Source organism: Mesitornis unicolor, unplaced genomic scaffold, assembly GCF_000695765.1.
Source record: "Mesitornis unicolor isolate BGI_N332 unplaced genomic scaffold, ASM69576v1 scaffold48917, whole genome shotgun sequence".
Taxonomy (NCBI): Eukaryota; Metazoa; Chordata; class Aves; order Mesitornithiformes; family Mesitornithidae; genus Mesitornis; species Mesitornis unicolor.
Genome location: NW_010195307.1, coordinates 11,801 through 35,132, shown reverse-complemented (window position 1 = coordinate 35,132; position 23,332 = coordinate 11,801). Strand labels below are relative to the sequence as shown.

General features: G+C 35.7%; 1 protein-coding gene across 1 annotated transcript in view; it reads right to left on the bottom strand.

Moving 5' to 3' along the window:
- Positions 1–23,332, bottom strand: part of LOC104543446 (calcium/calmodulin-dependent protein kinase type II subunit delta) — a gene marked incomplete at its 5' end in the record, with an annotated part of 51,809 nt that overhangs the window by 16,749 nt on the left and 11,728 nt on the right. Inside the window, 7 exons of the mRNA XM_010188062.1 lie at positions 6,299–6,347; positions 8,807–8,848; positions 10,480–10,539; positions 15,958–15,995; positions 19,969–20,011; positions 20,740–20,823; positions 21,863–21,985. Coding sequence (XP_010186364.1) covers positions 6,299–6,347; positions 8,807–8,848; positions 10,480–10,539; positions 15,958–15,995; positions 19,969–20,011; positions 20,740–20,823; positions 21,863–21,985 — 439 coding nt within the window. The remainder of the gene's footprint in view (positions 1–6,298; positions 6,348–8,806; positions 8,849–10,479; positions 10,540–15,957; positions 15,996–19,968; positions 20,012–20,739; positions 20,824–21,862; positions 21,986–23,332) is intronic.

Sequence of the window (23,332 nt, the reverse complement as noted above, 5' to 3'; positions counted from 1 at the left end):
ACTCTTTCAAGGGAAACTAAAATAATTTACTTTTTTCAAGAATAGTGGTATCACCTGAGACAGCTCTGTTCCTAAATTTTCCTAAATTAGTAATGAACATCTATGTTTAAATGTTAACAGTGGCCTTAGCACTATTACCTAGCCAATGAAGGAGGAAATGTGAGGCAGCAAGCACTCAAATCTGAAAAAGTTTGGTACATAATGGGTTTTCTGAGGAAATATACTGCAGATGGAACAAAAGCCTTATGGTATATCTTAGTGATAGCTTTGAATATTACTCAGGTTCATGTTTTTGCTATTATTTCCTCTCATCTTTAAAGTTCTGTGCAGTTTGCACTGTTGTTATTTATAGTTCTAGTTTGATATATAGTCATGCTGCTAACATGTCCTGTCGAAGCATAGCATATCTCACCTGCATTAGCTGCACCTAGCTATAGTCCACTCAAATTTAAAATAAGGCTCTGGCCAATTACACACAACCCATGTTTCAAAGGGCCCATCCAGATCTCCCCTTTACCAGTGCAAATGCCCATTCTTAGCACCAGTGCAACTACCCTAACACACACAGAGGATGCAAGATCAGATTCTGGCAAGCACAGCCTACATTCCTATGCATGCCCCATTTCAGCTCACAAGGTCCCTCCACTCTAAAGAATTTCTGAATTATTTTCTAAACAAGAAATGCATCTACTCAGGTCTTTTCTGACTTATATACTATCAGTATATAAGCTGCTAATACAACACCCTTTTCTTCTCATATTCAAACTGTTTAAACACAGTCCCCTAAAGATTTCCTTTACAGTTAATTGGTCACTAATTATGACAGATCTCTTCTTAAGCAGAGCATGAAGCATTCCAGTTGCCATGAATCAATGCTGCAAGCTAAGAGCTGTCACAGCAGCTTTAAGGTTGGTTTACCAATGGTGATGCTAAAGAAAGTAACTTAATGACATACATAAACACAACAGGTAACTAATCCGGAGACACTATATCCAGGACCCAAGCCACAGATGAGAGTAGCATCTACCTCAAAGTTGAAAACTACTGCAGTGACTAACCTCGGCAAGGTACAAATTTCTGAAATGCATACCTATTTATACTGCTGTGACAGCTGATGATATATTTTAACAATTGATAAAAAGTGGCTAAGAAATAAATAGGTAAAAAATATACTCCATACTTTTATATGCCCTAAGGAAAGGTCATTCCTAGAACAGACAGATCACAGTACTGAAATTTTTTGCCGTATGATGGGGAGGGAAGAGGAGAGACAAAAGAGATCATCTGAGCAGATGAGTCTCTCAACTTACACAGTACAGAGGAAGGAGTGGAGTGGGAGAGCTCAGACTCAAGCGAATGACTCTCTGACTTTGCATTTTTCGTGGACTTGGCCGCTGAATTGATGGAAAGAAACACAACATATGAACAAACAAAGATGAAGAGGTAGAGTGTGATCAGAATCCTCAGCAGGCATTGGCAGCAGGAGCGGCCACTGGGGCACGGCAAGGGTGGTGACCACTGAGATGTAGAAGCAATGCAAGAGGAGGAGTGGTGGGTGGAACATAACCTCTCCATGTCACCCTCCTTTGTGAGAGCTGTATGAGGGTCAAGTAGATGTGAAGGAAGAAAAAAAGAAGGCCAAAAGAAAAATAATGATAATTTAATTACAAGCAATAAGAACTTATAAAATCTTTGAGCACACAAACAATGTCAACGATGTACTTTTGGGAGGCAGTGTGGCTGCCAAAGAACAATTGTAAAAGTCGTAGCCATAACTGACTCTGTTCAGATGCCAGCGCAGATTCATCCCTCCATCCAGTACTGAGATATACAGGACTTTGAAAGAGCTTTAAAAAAAAGTTCTTAGAAATTTAAAGGTTTTTCTTCAGGAAAGTATGTTCCAAACAGATTAGTTTAAATTGGTTTCTTTCTACTGTTGAATGAAACAGGCATAAAATGAAGTAAATTAGCAAAATATATAGTAATACATGCCCCCTGAATGGTTTTTTTGAAGCTATGTACCTTACAGATGTTTTAAGTAGCACAGATTAGCTGGAATTTATTTGCCCTACATCTCAGCAATTTTTCCCATCAGGAATCATCATTCCTACTGGCGCTTTCCTTAATTCATTTCCAGAGGCAAAAAAATACCATGAAAAATCTAAATTTCTTGACTGTTATAAATTTAACAACTCAGCTTTATAAAAGTCTGTGTGCATTGATGGCAAAAATAATGATGGTCCTCTACAGCATTACTGAAAAACCATATCAATCTCATATCATAGAGATGCTGCCAAAGAGTTCTAGTCTCATTACTACAGGAAGGAGAAATCCCACAAGGAATCTTAGAAGGCACTGCCTACAGCCCATTTTTCAGTGTTTCTTTCTCTCCACTCCTGTCCTTATATTTAAGGAGGATCACTGTCATACAGATAAGCCCACTATCAGTGGCTAATGTCAGAAATTTATGTAAGCAAGGAACCTGAACTACAACTTCAAGTAATTTCAGACTAAAATTCTAGAATTAGCTTATTCCTTGAGTTTTTAAAGCTCACTATTGTTTGCCAACTATTGCTTCTAGTAAAAGAATTATGTTCCAGACCTGAAAGATGTAAATGCATACATAAGCAAGACAAAGTTACAGACACTAAGATTTTTCAATGCATAACAAATGAAAAATAAGTCTGACTTTACTGTCTTCGAGTTAAAGTACCTGGCTTCAAAAGTGAAAAATAGGGGGAGATCCTGACATGGATGAATACCATATGCATTCTCTGACAGATATGAAAGGCAAGAATATATTCCCTAAAGACACATTTATGATGGCTAATTTAAGACTTTTTTCTGGTTTTAATTGATGCTTTCTTAATCAGAACATTTATAATACTTTGTATATACATGCATATACACACACACTCCCACAGGATGCATACAAACATGACTGTACTGGAGATACTATACTCCACACAGACTCACGTAATCCACACAACTTTAACACAACTTTAGAGTAAAATCAATAAAAAATAAGAAAACCACTTCATGCAGAGCCGAATGTTTTAAATGTGTGGGCTGGTAGCCTGGAATGGACCTTGTACTTGGCTGTGTGATCTATGCACAATGTTAGAATAACAGGAGGAGGAATAAAGGGCACAGGCAGTATGCCTTTGTAAAGAAGGGTCATTGTCTGCAAGGTGAGGGTCATACTGCAACACTATAAAACATACTAATACTACTTTTCAGTTACAGAGTGGGGTCCTTGTTTTCCTCCTCCTTCACAGGAAGGACAGTGCCTCTTCCCACATTGTACTCCATGCTACGATGAAAAGATTTTTAAGGTCCTTTATCACTTCCTCTGGGGAACATTCCTTCTACATGTAAAATTTGGTGACAAGCATCATCTTGAGCATGTGCGTAAGGCCCCAGACAGTAATTTGAGAGAATTCTCTCCTACCTCTGACACGCATTCATCTCTATCAGTATCTTATCTCCACCTGCAGTCAGTTTCTGCCAAGATAACAGCTTTCACACTGTTGTCACAAAAAAATCTACAACCTGAAGTCAGGTTTGGTGTAGGGGGAAAATATCTTACCTAAGTGCCCTACTAAAGCATGAAGCTTGAGCTTATGATAGCTGTCAGGGCTACAGGACTGACTATTTCCTGAATAATTCTAGAAACTAGACCCTAGGGGTACTGTTAACTTTAATTTATAATGAAACAATCTGAAAAGCAGCCTCCGGTAGAAAGATTGGAAGTGTGAAAGGAATACTAAGAAGTGAAAAACAAGCAAGCTTGCAAGCCATTAATGATAAGAGAGATTATATTTGGTTCTTAAATAAACAGAAAATGAAATCCCTATATACTGGAATAATATATGTACCCGGTGTCTGGTGAATAGGGTCATGGTACTGCCACATGTTAGGCCATGGACCTAATGCTGAAAGAGCTGCATCAGTGTATGAGGTTATCAACATCATCTCAGACATCAGCAGTTCAAACTGTCATTCGCAGCGGGGAGAAAGCATCTCAACTTCCCACCCAAGCAGGTGAAAAGCAACACCACACTACTCTGTCCCCTCTTCTGCAAGCACAGTAACATCTTTCAGATCCTCCTTCTGCAGCCTTCAGAAAACACACAACAGAACACTTTCTGGAGTACAGCCTCAGCTCCTCTTACTGGCTTATCTGCTTTATGCCCTTTGTGTTGCTATTATGTAGCAATGGGTCAGGAACCTACAAAAATCAGAAAACTTCATCTATTGAAATTTTACATCTGTCACTAAGCTACAGCAAGGAGGAGGAGACAACCAGCATCTCATCTCTCAGACTTGTGATTACTGCCAGATCCTTTTTTCTGTTTTGGGGATAAAGCACATCATGGACATCCAATCTGCTCTTAACTGTGATACTGCAGAATCACATGGAAGAATTAGGTAAAACATTTTCACTGTTGTTTTTCTTATAATTCTATTCCTGAGATATATTTTTGTGTGCTAAGATTCAAACAGAATTCTATAAATAAAAATCCTACAGTTGTAACATCATGTTATATCATCCTGCAGAGGCCCTATAATTAAACTATTCATTTAATGAGGTTAGTTGCCAAACTACACAAAATGGTTTGAACGATGAAATACAAAGTGTTATGAATAAAGGTAAATTACACCGTATTTTCCTCTGCATTAGCTGCAGGTACATGTAATTGTTCTTCAAGCCATTACTTCTCATTAACTCAAACCGCTTTCACTAGGTTGTTAAAGTGAGTGGGTACTGGCTGTTAATGTGCCCAAGATTTTGTTCAAGTGGAGGTGAAATGATTCACTGAAACTTTTGAGAACAAAGCGCCAACATCGGTGACTTAATTAGAGCTAACCGCAGCTCATACAGTAATGTAAGTCATAATTTACAGCTGCATTGCTACTAGCAGTGGATAGAAAATCTTTCCACTGAGGCAACACCAATGCCAACTATGCGAAAGCAGAGAAAATGACTACAGCGCAGCAGACCGCAGATGTTAGCCTGCACAGTAGCTGAGCAACTCGGCCTTCCCAAAAGCAGTGCAATGAGTAGAAGCAGAAACAAGACGCTGGGCTCTGCAGAAGGCTTGCTCTGCCCTCCTGCGAAAGCCTGGGCTACGCTGCCGTGAAGCAATGCCCAATGAATCTCACAAGCAGCGTAACATAAAAACTGCATTTTCAACATTGCGTGCTTTGGACAGCCGCTACCAGGACACTACGCTTTCAAGCTTATGCTACCAATTATTACCTGGCAATACTGACATTTTATCAAACATGCGTAGCATCTGTTCTACCAGCCAGAAACTAAGCACGAGATAATTTTGGTACAATTGTAACTACTTTGTGTTCAAATCTCTTCTAAATTCTAAAACGCTACTATGCTATTCAGTGGCCAATGAAGCTCTTCAGCAGATTCAAGACTGTATTTTAGGGCACAACTTTGCTAACACAAGTTTTTAACAGTGACTTAGGCACTATACTACTTCCAACAAAATGCAAACCCTGTATTACAGTGGTTCACTGAGAATTCTCTTTTCCATTCTCCACATTTTTCTTTACTACTATCTCTGGCTTGCGTTTCACTTGTATGTATAATACTGTTCTTAGAGGCTGAGAAAAAGTATTTTCTGTGAACCAGAGATAAACAACCCTACTACCTTTTAAAAAAAAAATTTCTTTGTTTTAAAACAAAATGTTATTAAAGTATGAGTAACATAACAGTATAATAATTAGAGGTAAAAAAACCAAACAAAACCAGTATTTGTGAGGTTACAGAACTAATTTTACAAAAAAATGATTGATTTTAGTTTTTTAAAGAATGAAATGTTAAAATAAGTGGATGGACAGAAAAGAGAAGCGTGAAAAAAACACTGGCATCTGAACAGAATAAAAATTAAAATGGTGACATTAAGAAAAAAACAAACCAGAAACACAAATGTATGCTAAAAACACAGAAACTAAGCAAGAGTTGCAAAGCACTGATTTATACATTTTTAATCTACTACTATTATTACTGGAACTAATGTCCTAGTTAATAAGCAGTAACTTTATATTTTTTCATTCTGAAAAGTCATGGCAAACAGTGTTTTGGGAAATGGAAACTCAAAGGTAAGTCTGAAACATGTCAGAAGTAACACAGAGCATAATAGTAATTTTTTCTAAACAAGGAAAAATCGTATTCTGTCTTAATATTTGTTAGGAGTTTCTGTGTTTAATGACCTACTAAAATATATTCACGTAACTCATTATTACTTCTCCAAATGTTTCAAGCTTAAAACCATACCTTTCACATCCTCATCTTCAATGGTTGTATTGGAACTCTCTGTTGATTCCTGTTGAGAATTAAATATAAGTAGAATGTATAAAACAAGCCAAGCCTTATCTGTGTGTCTTTGAAAATTACAGTTAGTTACAGATAACATGCAAAGCCTTGAAGCAGGGTGGGATGTAATTCACAAACAAATGGTCACAAACTGATTAAGGCATTTCCACCTGAAACTGATGTCAAACATTGTCATTCTCCACAGAAGGGAACATTTCCTGCTGTCTAATGCTTTTACTGCACAGGAATGTAAAGGAGGTTTTTTTGCTTTAACATCCAACCGTACAAAGTCCATCTGAAATGTTATATGAATTACCTCAGCCAAGTAGGAGAGCTTGCCATTTTAAGCTTAGTGATTAAACCAACTGCACAAAATAAGTCATTCCGTTCCCACTTTTAAATATGCAGACTTCTGCACGCTGCAATTTACAACTTTTTCTACTCATATGACTTATGCAATGTATATTTTAAAAGTCTCCCAGTATTTTAAGAATATTGGATCAGATTCTGTCATCTTTATACGGTTTTTGTGATGTCAAAAATTTTGAAGAGGATGGAAAATTGATAAATATACAATAACGACTTTGACAAACTAACAAGGTAACTCTGTAGCAGGGTTCTTCAAACAACCAGTCATGTAGAGGAATGACTCATGTATCAGACAGCTTATATGCCACCACACTGTTAAAAAGGCAAGGATACTTGCCTCATGGAAACATGAAATATTACAGGCAAATTCAACAGGGCACTGTCAAATCTAATAGGTACACATTTTCAGAAAGCCGTAAAGTTTTTAAACTTACTATTTTTATCTGCAGAATATTTTTTTTTAAATTCACAGATAGCAAAAAGGATTCAGTAGTCAATTTTTTCCAAGAGACAGAAGACAGAAGTGGTGCTTCATTTAACTCTTAAAAGGATTTTACAATTAAATAATAAAACTAAATTTGACACTGCCCTTTATTTACTATGTCCTCACAAGGCTGAGCTGAAGGAATGTTCAAAATGGTTAATGCATTACTCAGATCTTAAAAAACCCAAAATGTATGTGCATTCGTAAATAAAACTACATGAATTAATTCACACACAAACAAAACTGAACAAGTCACCATGCTTTTCCTGAACTGGATGATGTTAGATGTTTCACTCTACACAGATGTTTCATGCTCTATGACTTTAAGTATTAGATAAAGTACTTATAAGTAAACAAAAATCCCACACGAATACAAACTGTAAACACCATGCACAAGCTCACACAGCAGATGTAGCCTGTAATATTGAAGCATCCACTCCAGTTGTCATACTACAACGATAAGGCTTTCGGACAAATTTAGGAGTAACTCTCCGTATTAAGTGGTTTGCTTATCTGCTGCGACCTTTTGGGACATTGAGTATCTTAATTGCTATGACTGTATAATAAAGTCAAGTAGATGTAGTCACGCCAATATTTTATATGGATTTTCTGATCTTTAGTGGACTTCAGCGATAAAGATTAGTGTTCAAACACAGGCTGTTGCCTATGAGTTTAAGCTTGGGGAGCTGAAAAAGGAGTAACATGAAAATAAAAGCTCAATGTTCGACAGATGCAAGGTACATAAAGGAATGGAATACACAAACACAATATGCACCATCAGCACTTTCATGCTTGACAAATGTCTGCATGCGTTATTTTTTCACTCAGATTCAATTCTTCTCATGTGAAATAACCACAAGTAGTAAAGACTAGATAAATGAAATGTCAAATCTAAGTCTATACTGTAAACAGTGAGATTTTTTTCAAGAGGAAACCTAGGAACATGTTATATGTAAATGATGACATTTCCTGGCCCTTTTCAAGTCCATGCATGAAAATAACCAGAACAAAGCACGTTTCAGGAATCAGCTGCCAAACGCAAACATTACAAGACACAAGAAAGAAAAGAGCATGAAGAAAACATATAAAAATCAAAAGACCTCTTTGTCACTTGAAATTTTTTAGGTTTTTTTTGAAACTGCTCAGTGATGTTATGGAAGAAAACCAAAGTCCTGTGCAAAAGACACGTCACAACATGGTGTATAAGCATGCTGAGAAACAGCAGATGGGATAAACTGAAATGACATCTTTACCTAAGGTGACAACTGGACATAAAACTCATTAGTATAATCTCACCACACTCTGAGAACGGTATTCTTTGGTTTTACTTAGACTTCAGCATTTTCGGCTGAAATGAGAGACACACCATGCTCCCCAAGCCTGGCTGCACAGGGTATTGTACTCTGCCAATTGCTACCGACTCCCTCAAGAGCAATCAGCGGGACGCACAGAGCAGATGAACACAGATGAAAACGGGCTCAAGAGACACCAGGTGTAACAAATGCAGGAATGAGATTTTCCTTGACAAATTCCTGGAATGGCCCTATTTTGCTGTGGAATAGTGGGTGAAATATGTGGTGTGGAAAAGCAAGATGGAGTTGATTCTTTCTGAATACCTTATTTCCATCAGGGTTGTGGATTACTGTAGTTTGGGGCTCCTGAGCGAGAACAAAATAAAGAGAAAAAGAGTTCCCATTGGTAAGTACATTCTCATTAGTGTGAGGGAGTGCAACAAGAGCCAGCTCACAAATGCTGAACACTGACAAGAGCTAAAACAAATGTTAACTGTTGCCAGAGGGTGAAACTGGATGTGCCTCAACACAGATTTCCGCAGCAGCAAGCCAGCAAAAAAGACCATCTCACCTAATGCAGCATGCAGAGACCTTATTCATGACCAGTGTATACAGGGCTTTGAAGCTCTGGAGACATGCAGAGGCTTCTCTTTTGCACAAAGTCATACTAAATGCTTTGCTCCTTTTCTTGTCTGAGCTAGACCAGACAAGACCTCTTTTCTTTAAGCATGTTTGCTTGTATTAGTATTAAGTCATAAAATAAAAGTGATCAAATAAAAATACAGGTGAATCGATAAGGATTAAGGATGAGTTAACTACCTCTAAGCACTACCATGTTTTGGAAGACATAGATTCCTACCAATTGCTGCCCTGGCAGAGCAGCATAAAGAAAGCGAGAGAGATACTTGCATCATTTTCAAGTATATTTTCTCCAAATCCTTTTTCCTTAAAAAAACCCCGATTAGTCTTTGAAATGGCCGTTAGTCATCATACTTGCAGCATGGACTATTGTGTGTGGCTGTGTCTGGGAACAGACTGCCATATGCACATGCATGAAACCTGTTAACGGGTCCTCAGAAATTACTTAGCAACATATGCTTCAGTGCCAGTTGCACAAAAAAAAAAAATCAATAAAAATAATCTCTCCCAACGTGTCTGAATTATCCACATTTTCAAAGCTATGTATGTGGGCACAGAGGAAATAATACCTCACAAAGTTAGGTACTTACACACTACCATTTATATTTGTGAGCTTTGTAATATATGTATACCTAAGAAACAGGAGCTACTAATAAAAGCAAGACTGCAATAGAAACATCCCTGAGCAGCACTCTGATTAGTAAAATGTTCCTAGCAGAGCTTATTAATGAGTCATATCTCCTGCAGATTTAAATGTAAGAGAAACAAGCAAAAATGTTTAGCCCTAGATGCCTCTTGATCCCAGTGAAGACTTGCAAAGTCCTGTTGAGTTTTGGGAAATATAGAACGAAGATCTGAATAAGGTCTATTTTATGGTTGCCTAGCAATAATCCTGTTAGCTCTCCTTGATATAGATACTTATACTAAGGCAAAAGCAGAGAAAATAATAGCGTTTTGGTGTTTGCTGGGGTTTGTTTTTTGTTTGTTTGTTTTTTGATTTTTTTTTCCTTTCCACAAAAGATTAGCATTAAAAAGATAGAAACAATCATCAGGCAAAGAGCTAAGAGCAACATAAAGCGCAGTCTACTCACTTTCTGGCACAGCATGCAAAAACTTCAACTACAGTTATAAACTCTATGACTCTACCGCATCCAGCTTCCATTTACATTTTCTGTTAACAAACACGCTCTAATGGACTTCCTCACAGAAAAAAGAAAGCGTAATTCAAACAAAAAGTTTTTCCAAAACCTGTTTTTAGAAAGCAGAGTAAATGCATGAAAAAGCAAAAAAGACGGAAGAACAAACAGAAGACAGTCAAAAACTTCAAGATAGTATGAGAAGGAAGATTCCAGGTATACCAGCGCCGGGGTAGGAATATTTTCCTTGGGGCTGGTTACCACGTTCGTTTTGTTGTTTATCTGTAGGTATGCAGAAAATAGAAACAGACAGGCCTTAGAACTCGCAGTAGGCACCGTATCTATATCTCTCTGTATAGAACGTCTATATACAGATATAAGTATCTATATATAGATATAGGTATGGAAATAAAGAATCACAGAAAGATGAACTTATGAGCTTGGAAGAACTCTAACAATAGATCTGATAGCTAGCTGCAACTCCTCCAAACATGCTAGCTACATGTTTTCAGATGCACTACACGAAGGTCTATATAAGGTATAGATTACTTCAGTTGTGACACTTAAAAGAACAGAAAGCCTTTAAATAGCAGCTGAACACATAAAAAAAATAAACTTAATATAGATTTGAAAAAAGTCCTAAATAACCATTGTGATTTCTTGTCATGCAACAGTATTAAATAATTCCACTCAGTTTTTCTTTACTTCTAATCACTGATCACTACCATAAATAAAGTTTGGTTATTCACAGCTCTCCAGAAATCTATTTAGTTGTTCTACTGGCTTCTGGGAACAGATTTGAATAAACATAACTGATTCCAGATTTGAATAAATACAACGGATGTTAGAAAGAGACTGGTGCCCCTTTAGCTGTTTTAGTGTTATTTTAGAAAAAAAAATTAAAATCTGCAGTCTCAAGAATACTGCAGGAACTGTGTAACAGACTTTCAACTTTGATACTATAACCTGAAAGTGTAAGGTTTCACACTATAGTATTTGTAGTCTTACTGCACAAATCAGTACATATCTGCTTAACTCTACATGTAGGTCATCACGTTAATTCTTAAGCTTAGCTCGGTACTAAAGCTTTAGAAGACTTTTGGCTTCTACTTACACAAACTTTTAATTCAAACAGGCTGTTCACAAATAAAGGTATCTGATTCTTTAAATCCATTTTTAAGATGCAGCTTTCATAAATATCATGATATGAAAAGAACAGAAATACTAAAAAATAATGTACTGAGCCACTTTTTACATGCACTAAGCAGCAAGATTAAAGTAGAGTAAAACTAGTTTGAAATAGGTAATTTTTTCTTTAACAATAATTAGGAAAAAAATTACGTACATTTTGGTCATGTCTAATTTTAACAATAGCAATTCAAAGCAGCATGCATAACTGGATGTATAGATACCTATACAGAAACCTGTATAGATAACTATATAGATACCTCTGAAAGACTTTCATAAATAAAGTTCTACTGAAACTTCTAGTCACAGTACTTAATAATAAATGTGCAAAAGAATGGCAAAAAGTCCAAAATCGGTTCCTTAATGGATTTTTTTTTAAAAATGTAATTAACTTTATCATTTAACAAAAAGAACCTCTAGCAATCTGTGGGTCAAAATTTGGTATATTTTTCCTCTAAAAGAGGATTTATTCAGCTTCTCAGCCATGCAGGGAAACACTTAAGCTTTGTCTGTGCCAATGCTTTGCTAAATTTGAGCATTCAGCAGTTAGCACCACTGGGGAAATTCCCTGAACTCAATGTCCTCAGCAGTTTTGGATGATTATTTTTACTTTGGTACAGATGTGGCAGCTGACCTGTTGACTGTAGGAATTAAGCCTGCAGCTGAACTGAAGTCTTACTTAAGACATGTCAGCAGAATCTGCACTAACTAATTACAGACTGCAAATTTCCCTATCTCAACCAGCATTTAACTGACTTTGAAGACTCTAAAGTAGTCTCGTTACTTAATGTCGGGGAACTTTATTCTCCCATATAGAAGTCAGGAGAGAGAGAATAAATACCTTCATGCATAATGTCATTCATGGGGAGACACAGGAGTTAGCAAGTACTTTAGGTATCAACTAATTTGCTTAGGTATTTATGGGATTGTGAACTGGGCAAAACCTGAGTTCTTTACTCAGGAAAAAACTGAAGAAAACCCCAACCACTTCAATAAATGGAAATTTTACAGGACACTTGTGGAATAGAGAAAACGCATAAAACACTGCTCGACAGCCTCCTAAATCTTCCAGAACAAGTGAAAAATCACGTATCAAGTTTTGTAAATAGGAATTTGCACTTTTATGACAGTGTAGTCATCATGAGACTACGAATAAAAAGGCCTTAACAAAAGGCAGATACACATAAAGCAAAAACATGAGGAAAGAAATGAAGATTTCACCAGATTTCATACAGTACTATTCAGTAGTAGCTTAATACAAAATAAAAAGTGATATGCCAAATGTATGCTTGTTGTTGAATACATAATGAGAACAAGTTAATCAAATTTCAATTCCAATTTTGCCTGAGTAAGGAGAGCAGGCTTGGGTCCATACTCCCTTGGTGAAAGTTCTATGAAAATAAACAATATCCATTACAGCTACTGCTGAAAACTGCAGGAAATATATTAAAAAATGGCTTAAGTAAGATATTGAGAATACAGCATTCATTAGTAAATCAGAAAGAGATAATGTAATTCAAAATACAGTTACTTCTGTGTAAGCAGAACTTGGTAAAAACCCTTTGAAACTTGTAAAGAGCAAGAAGCGTGTATGCTTCCTCTCTCCCACAGAACACATACACGTGCTTTTATTAATATATGAACACGTGTATTTTGCATGTATTTTTAACAGCAAAGGGAAATTATTCCAAAAGGACTAATATATTTTCATATGAAACAGTTATTCTAAAGTTGAATTATGCTTAAAGCGGTGACCTTCTACTTGTTGTGAAGAAGGAAATTTTTTATACTAATGCATTGCTTGTCAAAAGCCATTCCTTTAGATCAGTGAGTAGTGTACCACAGACACACACAAATGCTCCAAAACACTGGGCATGACTGTATAATCACTATTGGTCTTTTTTCAATATATTATACAAAAATTTCAAGAAATAAAACCTGGTTTTTGGGACTTAATCTTTCACATGGTACTTCTGTTAAAGCACACGTCACATTTTGGATACTAGAAACATTCCCGTCATACCTTTCCAGTGACCCTTATTTGGACACTGTTACCACTGCTCCTCCGTCACTGAAATGCCATGTTCACCCAAAACCCAGACTATTTACCGATATAACTACAAGTCTGTTCAGACCTGACCAGCAATTTTTGCTTTTCAAGAAGTTGTACTTCCCAGTGAAAGGTGTGGATGAGGAATATTTGCCTTCTCTCCACCGGCAGCAGCAACAGAAGCTGGCTAGGACATCAGAGCTGATCATCACAAATATCTCAGTAGTCAGATTCAAAATCATAATACACAGGAATAGAGGGAGTTGCTGCGTGGGATCCCAGAGGCCAAAAGAAGGCAAGACAGTGGGCTGGAGAAGAACAAACTCTGAGACTGTCAGTTGAGACACCTTGTCTATCACCTTGTGATAGAGCCCTGAGCTGTGAAGGAAGTTAGTTGGGAAACTGTAGTATGGAAAGGTTGTGAAACTGTTTTCTTTTTACTCCTGAGCATTTGGCATGGCATCTTGGTCTACAGTGGCTAAATTAAAGCAATACTATTTTGCTGTGCAGAGCAGTGTGATTTCTGTTACATTGTGTGTTATTAATACTATTAGCTTTTAACATAAAGAGGTTTTAATAATTAATAGAAAGCTGTTACAAGATTACTATTTTGTTACTATTTTTACTTACTAAGGACAGCTGCATTGGCCAATGTTACATCTACTTTTTTGTTTTCATATGTCCCCAGGTTAAAAAAAAACAAAAAACTTGCTTGAAAGAACTGCAGAACAATTCACTGTGGATGGCATATAGCAACTGCAAGCTTAAAATTCACATGGCTGTGCTTTAAAGTCTTGCAGCTTCTCAGAGTATGTTAACAAAACTAAATGCAACTGTTTGATTTCTAAGTGTGAACGTTTCACAGGAGGTAAAAAATCTGTCGATAAAGATCCTCACCATCATCTGAACACTCGAACTGGACTTCCTTTTCTGAATTGACCAGTCAGAGAGAAAGGAAAAGAAGAAAACGTGACTGGTTGGGTTTGAAGTATCAATGCATGGAGTACAGTATATTTCTGGCTTTTTTTTTTTTTTTTTTTTTTTTAAGAAAAAGACAGCTTAAGCTGTAGGAAAGGGTGGAAAAATGCTATGGAGTACATAGCTACTCATTAACAGAAATCACAAAAATAGAGTTCCCCAGACGTGAATTTACTCCCTTTGCTCCACATGACAAACAACAGACACATCAAATGTGCTGAAAACCAAATTATCAAATTCCAGTAAGTATAATATAGGCAAAATTTTGGCAACAACTGTTTCCAATATTATAATGAAAATTGAGAAATAACAAATACCATCGTAGACCTGTAGGAGGAATGATATTTATAAAGGAAAAGCTGGTCAGCTAGAGTACATAAAATTTGTATATTCCACAATGAAACGGCTTAAGGATTTCCCACAGAAATGACACAATAGTACTGAATGCGTGCTTCTCCACATAACTATGATAGCTACTACTGGGCAGCGAGAGGCACTGAAATCGTAGTGTACTCATTTCATTTTGTCTCATGATTTTTTTTTAATATGAAAAGTGTGCATACGTGGGAGAACAACGAGAAATATACTATGAACATGGTATTTAAGTACACAACGTTTTGTTAAAGTAAAAAGTCAATATTAAATAGAAAATTAAAATTCGGCTCAGACACAGTTCTGAGTAAATACACAGAGCACACAAGAATATCTTTTGAGGCAGATAATGGAAGCATGAGGCGCTTATTTACGTCTTCAGGAGTCCTCCGAGACAACAAATAAAACAGTTTTCAGTGCTGAGTGATATGGTTTTTTTTCTGGCTGTTTTTCAAAGTGTTTATCCAGAATGCTCATTTGTGAAGCATCTCTCCTCCTGCAGGATCTGGTAACATGAGAATAGGCGCTCTAAATCATATATGAAAGCTGCCAAAATGTTCCCTTCTTAGCAAGGTCTATTAATCAGGATGAGCTGATTTGTTGAGATAGGAAACCCCTCAAGTTCTGCCAAATATAGCAAGTACATCTGGCAGAATACACCTCATGTGGAGCCAAGCCTACCAGTAAGCTTTTGGTCTTCCATGAAATCTAATGAAAAGTCAAGGGGAAACACAGAGGCAACAGAGCTGCAGATAAACACCAATATCTAAAAAGCTAACATGCCCACCACCAAACCATCATTTATATTTATAAGCTAATTAATAACATTGAGTCTTTAATTTCACAATCTTCATTAAAATAGCAAGAAAAGCATTTTCTCCAGTCGTTTTCTGTCTTCTAGTTATTAAAATGCTTGTTTTTCAAACTTAACTTTTATTCCATTTTTTTAAGCTTCACCTACTAATTTTAATCACTTCAAATATAAGGTAAGAAGCACTTATTAATAAATTCTATAAAGAAAAGAAATACAACAATACAATTCTAAAACCTGGCAGAAGTTATGGATAGGTGGTGACTAATACAATATATTTGAAAGCACATATTTAACCTACCTTAACTCCATCTGGTTTTTTCAGTAAACTCTTGGCTGCTGTAAAACGAGAAAAATAATTTCAATGTCAGGTGGTTATCATTGAGGTTGGTCAACCAGCTACAGCAAACCCCTATTTCCTCCCAGCTGCAGACAGGTTTTCAGCTTTTATTTTCTTTTTTTTGTTGCTTTGAGTATAGGAAACAAAATATTTAAGAAACTACAAATATACTTAAGATTGCCATACTTGTCTTTTTCTTGATAAAAGCTGTACGCTAACTGTACTTATACAAGGAAAGACCTCCTTGGGTGGCACTCAGGAAACAGAAGCAGGGTGAGTTTAAAAGAAGCAGCCTTTGGATACATTCATTTTCTCAACTCCAACTTATTTACAATTGTTGGCAGGAACAGTTAGATACAACTATTAAAAATTACAGTTCTGATGGCAGGGACTTTAATCAGGTGTTTGTAGAGCCCACTGGTATTTCAATGATGTTATTAATATGACAGTGACATCAAAGTAACCTATACCAGATCAATAAAGTACCTAAAGAGCATAGTGAGGACAATACTATCTGTTCCACCTAATGCAAAGTAAACTGGGTTTTAAAAAAAGCACCTCTGAGCAATGGTTCTTTGGGGAGTTCCCACCACAGCAGCTTCAGTCACCTTGTGTGAAAGGTCAGGGAAGTTGCAAATAAGAAAGGAAGAACAATCTGCTAGTGATCTGCTGTTTTGGAGGAGTGTTTCCTAGGAGTTAATAATAACAAATGGTAGGCTTTGCTTCAAATTCTAATAAAGAAAATCCATTGTTTTCCAAATCAGGTTGCAGAGTGATCAAATTTCTTCAAAGTAGTGACAACTGCTGGGCATAATTTCACTTGCCATTACTTTATCTGTGTATCAGGCTTTAAATTCTATCACTTAAAACTGGCATCAGGAACGGGGCCAAATCATTCAGCATTACTAAATTTTGAGGGCTAATGGGAAAGCAAGCACACTGCAGCTCTGAACAGATTTACAGCAGAAAGACATGCTGGGTGATCTACCAAATTCAAATAAACTATTCACTAAGGTGTAAATGCTTACAATGAGTAAGACCTGAAGGACAGTAAATTACAAAAAAAGTATTGTTGCTTATAATCCAATCTTTCTATTAGAAAGTATATCACAGCTTAGGTCGTAAGAAAGAGCTGGTTTATACATGCTGCTTTGCTTAGAAGCAGGAAGGCTTTTTGAAAGGGAAATGCTACAGCTTATGATCTGCCACAAGCAAAGGGAGAGAATCCTGACATGAAGCTCCCATCACTACTGGCATCCTTCTCTTTAAAACAAAACCACCACTGGATTTTGCAAGCCTAAGGTTGCTCAAACTAGCAGAAGATAGTGGAGTTAGTGAGTATATGGTTTAAACTTGAAATTATTTTTTTGCATTTGGGCCTTATTCTCCATCTGCATTAACTGCTCATTTAGCTCTAGTTTAGGCTACAGAAAATTTAGAGATCACATCAGAAACTGTACAGAAATAACTAACGTCCATTGTTGTGTTGTTTACATTAGAAAAAAAAAAAAGAAAGTGGAGCCAGGTTAATGTATACAATTTCATTAATATATCATCCCCCTAAATGCAGTTTAATTACAGACATCAGCCAACACTACCATTAACCTCTCACAAGGCGAATGATTTACAACTAAAATTAACAACCTGTATTAGGCAACAGGACCACTGCATGTTTTTATTTACAGAAACATGTAAATTAATATTGAAAATAAATTGTTTTACATACATTTTTGAGATAGAATACATACTGTTGCAATATGTGTTACAGGACCTGATGCAATATGGCCTTAGATTTTACACTAGCACTATTATTGTGGGCACTCCATTGCTTCAGAAATTCGTTTAGGGAAAGCAAAAGAGAGGAGATATTTCTAAAACCTAAGGCAAAAAAACCTAGAAGTTCATTGTTTTCAAAGCCCATTTTATACAGTCAGTCCTTACAAAAACAGGGGAAAACACAAATAAATCCTTAAGGCTGCTGTTCATTACCAACTAGGTCCTCTTACTGAATTAGTGCATAAAACTTCTGAATTCTTTAAATGCTTAAAAAAATTACATGTTATATGTAAACAATTAAATGAAAGCCAGTAAAATGAGGGTACCAAAAGCAGTAACTACAAGTATTGTGTTTACAGCATTGCCAGCATGTCCTTCAAAATACGCCCAGTATGGATTACTATGCAGTATTTTATGTTATAGGAGAGATTCCATACTCAACTGCCTTTGTTGGTTTTTGCTTGGAATGTATTTTTAATAATATTTCAATGCATCTTTCTTTAAGCACAGATACTGCATACAAATCAAATGTTTAAAGAATTTGCAGTAGCAAAGCAACTAGCATATTCTAAATTAAGCCCACAATGAAAGATTTCTTGCAACTACAAGCAATAGCTATAAATAAAATCTAAGGCAGCGCTAATAGGGCAGAAAGCAGGCTGAAAAGACGTGGCATTGTGACAACATGTAGAAATTAAAGTGATTTAGGAAAACCAGCAATTTTGACTTAGAAGAGAAAAAAGATGTTCCTTTCACGTGCTGAGGGTCTTACCTCACAAGAAATATACATTCCACATAAAAGGAAGAAAGAAAAAGGAAAATAAAACACTTTTATAACCACATTGTTATGGACAAATGACCTTCAAAAGCATGCTTTGCAATGAAATGCCATGAATAAACAACTTGAAAAAACAAAATGTCATCAAGGAAAAATATGGGTCACCATGGTGTAAAACAGAGATGACAGGTGAAAAAAATCCAAAACAAAGCCAAAACCCCTGTTTGCTGTTCATGCCTAAGTATTTTAAAATTACTTCAGCTTTTTTCGTTTCATGAAAGTTGAAATTGACCCTTACATATACAGACAGTGACAGCTATGAAAAGTGATGAGAAATGATGTATTTGTTTGATATTTAATAATAATTCATTTTCACAAGATCTATAGCCTACAGCATTCCCAACTTTAAAATGAACTGGCCGATACTGGCAATTCATTAAGCATTAATCCAATGTAATAATCTACAGAAGTGTAGTCTTCTGTGTTACAGGTGTGTATTAACATAGGAACTTAACTAAGAGAGAAACAGTATCTCAAGTACTATGAAAATTGACCAAGTTGTTCTTGATTCATGATTATGTAATTTATTTTGGATGATTCAATGCTTATTATTACTCAAAACATGCTGAAAGCACTATCATGTTTTTGTCTGTAAATTAATTTATGTTACACTTCAACAGTTATATCACAGAGTAGGAGGATATGTAAAATTACTGATTTTTAAATTTGGCATTCTTTTTCATGATTCACTTGAATCTTCAAATGGTAAAATGAAAAATTCAGCACAGAACCAAAACTTTGGCAAAAGTACTATTGAGGACAATTCTAACTCTACTAACAGCAAACTTATTTTAGCTTTTGCCATTAATATTTCTTTAGTATAAAGATCTAAATCTCCAGGAATATCACTACAAAATTACTTCATAATATGGAAACATCTCTTATGTCAAGCTAGGCATTAGTAGAGAAGGAAAAGGAGGACTCCTTTTACTGCATTTATTACTTCTTAGCACAGCAATAAAGAATGAATATGTATTTATTTTTTTAATACAAGACGCAACAGAATCCTGAATGAGATTTGAAGTGTATAGAAATAAATAAGTTTTTATAGAGCTATATGCATTATTTTCAATTTTCCTCCATCAATACAGACAAGATAACACTGTCTTTTGACAGACAACACTAAAAAAGTTAAAGAGAAGGAACCGACATTCTACTGAAAAATTAGACTCTGTCATCTACAAGAGATTCTATTTTGTGCAAATAGTTTAAATTCTCTTGTTCCTCTGCAGAAGAAACATCGATCATATTTAGATGCTACTGATTAACAAAGATCTTTCTGTACTAGTAAATCCTAATGAGATCTTAGTCATCACAGACATCAAATAACACAGTAATCTGGAGCTCAATGAACATACCTGAGAAATTTCTGGTAGCCAGCATAGTTGTCAAAATGGCACCCTGTGTACACATACATTTTGTGAATTTAGCATCACACTTGTGTAAAATTCTGAATGTGAACAAGGCACAATAAAAAGGCAAACACATGCATAAATTACATCAATTACTAAATTAACCCCAAAATAATGGATTGTCTGTGTAGCACTTGTCATTTATGATGGATTGAGTGCATAAATTGCAATTTAATCTTAATTATACACCTATTAACAATCCTGACAATCTCAAATATATACCAACTATGAATACATACGGCACAAACCATGAGTACTCAAAGGCACAGTAATCATCATTAAATACACAGCTGAATATGAAACAGACTTCAATCATTTGCTTACATTTTTTTAGGTATGAAGAGGAGTTTAATTGTAATGTGCTAATTAGAAAAGTTCACATCTGCAAAATTATCCTGTTTGGTTAGGAAAAAGCAAAAGATAAGCAAAAAGAATAACCTTAAGAATTTTCCTTCAAGAAAATTATTTTAATGTGTGTAAATGAAGATAATTGTTATTATTTTAAATTCAACAAAATGAGACTACATTCTATTCACTTTCATGAAAACTTTAAGATCCTCATGCTCAAAAGCTGATCAACTATCTAATAGTTCATTTAAGTGTACTATTCAAGAAAAAAATTGCTTAGGGATCATTTGCTTTACACATGCAACACAAGGCAAAAGACTTATCTTTCCAAAATTATCTATTCATCCATGCAGAAGTTTTCTTTCTTACCTTTAGTTTTCTTCTTGCATTGAATTTCTTCAAGCAATCTACAGTCTCTTGTCTGTGCATCATAGAGGCAACAGTAGAACGTTGCTGAGAGAATAAGAAAAGAATAATTTTAATGCACCCAGTCAGACATCCTGCCTTTTATTTACTCTAATATACATATTACAACCCGCATGGTCTAAAACTTAGGCCTTTAAGTTCTACCCTGTCCGAGTATCCTTTTGTGCAGGTTTCACATTTGGGAAACTCTTCAAATCAACAAAACCAAGGTCTCATTTTACTCGGCCTTTCCCACGTGCAAAATCCTCTTGAAATAAAAAGGGACTAAGAAAACCACTAAATCTTAGAACTTCGGTTACAAAGTATAAACATAATCAAAGTAATATACTGAATTATGATTTTGGAAAACATGTTCTAAAATAAGAAGCAAACTTTTCTTTACTATTAGTGATATTAGGTGAGGTACAGCAGCAGGAAACATTTCAGACAAAATTCAGCAGTATCTGCATTTTCCATGTAACTCAACCTACTTTGCATCACCATTTTAAAACTAAAATAATGCAGCCTACTGGAATGACTAAAGAGTTGGGAACCAGCTATATGTCTCACTGTAACTTTAAAAGTATCAGTCCAGACTACCTGCGAAGCCAAAGTGTAGCATGTACTGAGAACTGGAAAGTAGTCTTGGATCCAGTAACAGGCAGCCTCTGCTACCTGCAAGCTGACTTTTTAGAAGTCCCTTAATTTCCTCCCCTTACATTTCATGCTTATCATAATGGTTATAGGGAAATGAAGATGTAAAGCATTATCTAACTGAAAATAACTTTCCAGTTCATTTTTTCCCCTAAGAATTTAAAATAATGCTCTAATTTTGGCAATGAACTTCTGGACCACAAAGTCAAGACAAAGGAGTTTGTTTCTGCAAAACTCTTATCCCAGGCTGAGACCTCAATATATGATACTACTGACTGTATCTATGTAATTACAATTTTACACTCTATTAGTTACATAGCTGCATGAGTAAGTACAAAACTATCCTCTAAACACCTTCGCTATATGTAAAAGCATATACCGTAGGCTGATTTGCCTGCCAAATTATTCTGTTAAATCTGTGGAAATCACTTACACAGATCCATGGATGCTTTAGCGCTTCTGATGCTGTGATACGTTTTGCTGGGTTGATGGTAAGCATTTTATTGATAAGGTCTTTTGCTTCAGGAGTCACTGTATCCCATTCTGGTGAGGGAAACTTAAGAAAAAATACAGATGTGTATATTAACTTGTAAGATCTTTATGAAATTTTACCGAACTATTTTTATTGATGCTATTTCTGTAACATTGATTGCTAGCACAACTTAAAAGTTTTAAGGGGAAAAATGCAGTTTTCCACAATTAGAAAAGCTTGAATTAGCCAGTTTTGTAAATAATATTTTTCACCTTTGCTATTTTTTACTTTTTATTTATTTGGTTCAAATGCATAGCATTTGTATTTTTACAATAACGGGATGCCAATTGAAATTCATAGCATAAAATAACAATGGCAGAGAGAGTAACAAATTCCAGTCATCTGAGAGGCATACAGTCATACAGCATTTAATACAGCCCTAATTTCACTTATAATAAAGACAAAAGCATTATTATTCAAACTTCTTGTTTGCTTTCTTTCAATGTAAATCTTAATGCTAATTGTAGAGTTATGGTATATATAAATTATATCAATTATTTATTAATTTAATACCTCCTTGCTCAGCAAAATATTTATACATGCACTCAAAGCATCTGCTCAAATGCAAATAGAATGAAGAAAAATACATCTTGAACTCCTTTCATGACCAGACCTTAACCTTGAGGATTTTGTGTTTTCCACTATTAAAAATACTTATTCTTGGACAATAGGAATTTTACATTATCTAGGCATAGCACGTCACAAGTATGTACTACGCATATACAATGGAGATGCATAGTTCATTCTCTGCACTTCCTCATTTCTTGCCCTCTCAGCTGAAGTCACAATTCCCCACTGTCACCTTGTTTATTACCGTATGATTTGCTCGTTCACTAGGAAGAAGACTTGACAGACCATAAGTTTATTTTCACTAAAAGGCCATAGCAATACAAATCTCTTTTCAGTCATCACCCTCCAGGCCTGCATACAAACAAGAGCTTAAAAATTACAAGGTTCTGTCTTTTCTTCTTCATCATTCACAATTTACTTAAAATTTGAGCACCAATAGCCTCCTGTTTAATTTAATATAAATAAATGGATGATGTTGTGAAATTCATAATGTCACCAAATCATCAGTTCTTACTTACCAACAGTCATAATGCAACTTTTGGAATATGCAGTTAAGGAAATTATTCCTTTTGAAAAGGTCTGTAGCAGCTTCTTTTTCCAAAGGTGGGCAACACAACAGTATCAAGGTGTATATTTAGGAAGTGTATGATTACTTAAAACCAACTTAGAATAACTGATTGGTCAAAGTGATAAACTGCAAGAGAAAAACAGAGGCCCTTGGGAGTTCCCAGAGGTCTGAACAGGCTTGTCAGGATACCATAAGCTTTCATGATTTAAACAAGGAGCAGACAATGAAAGCTT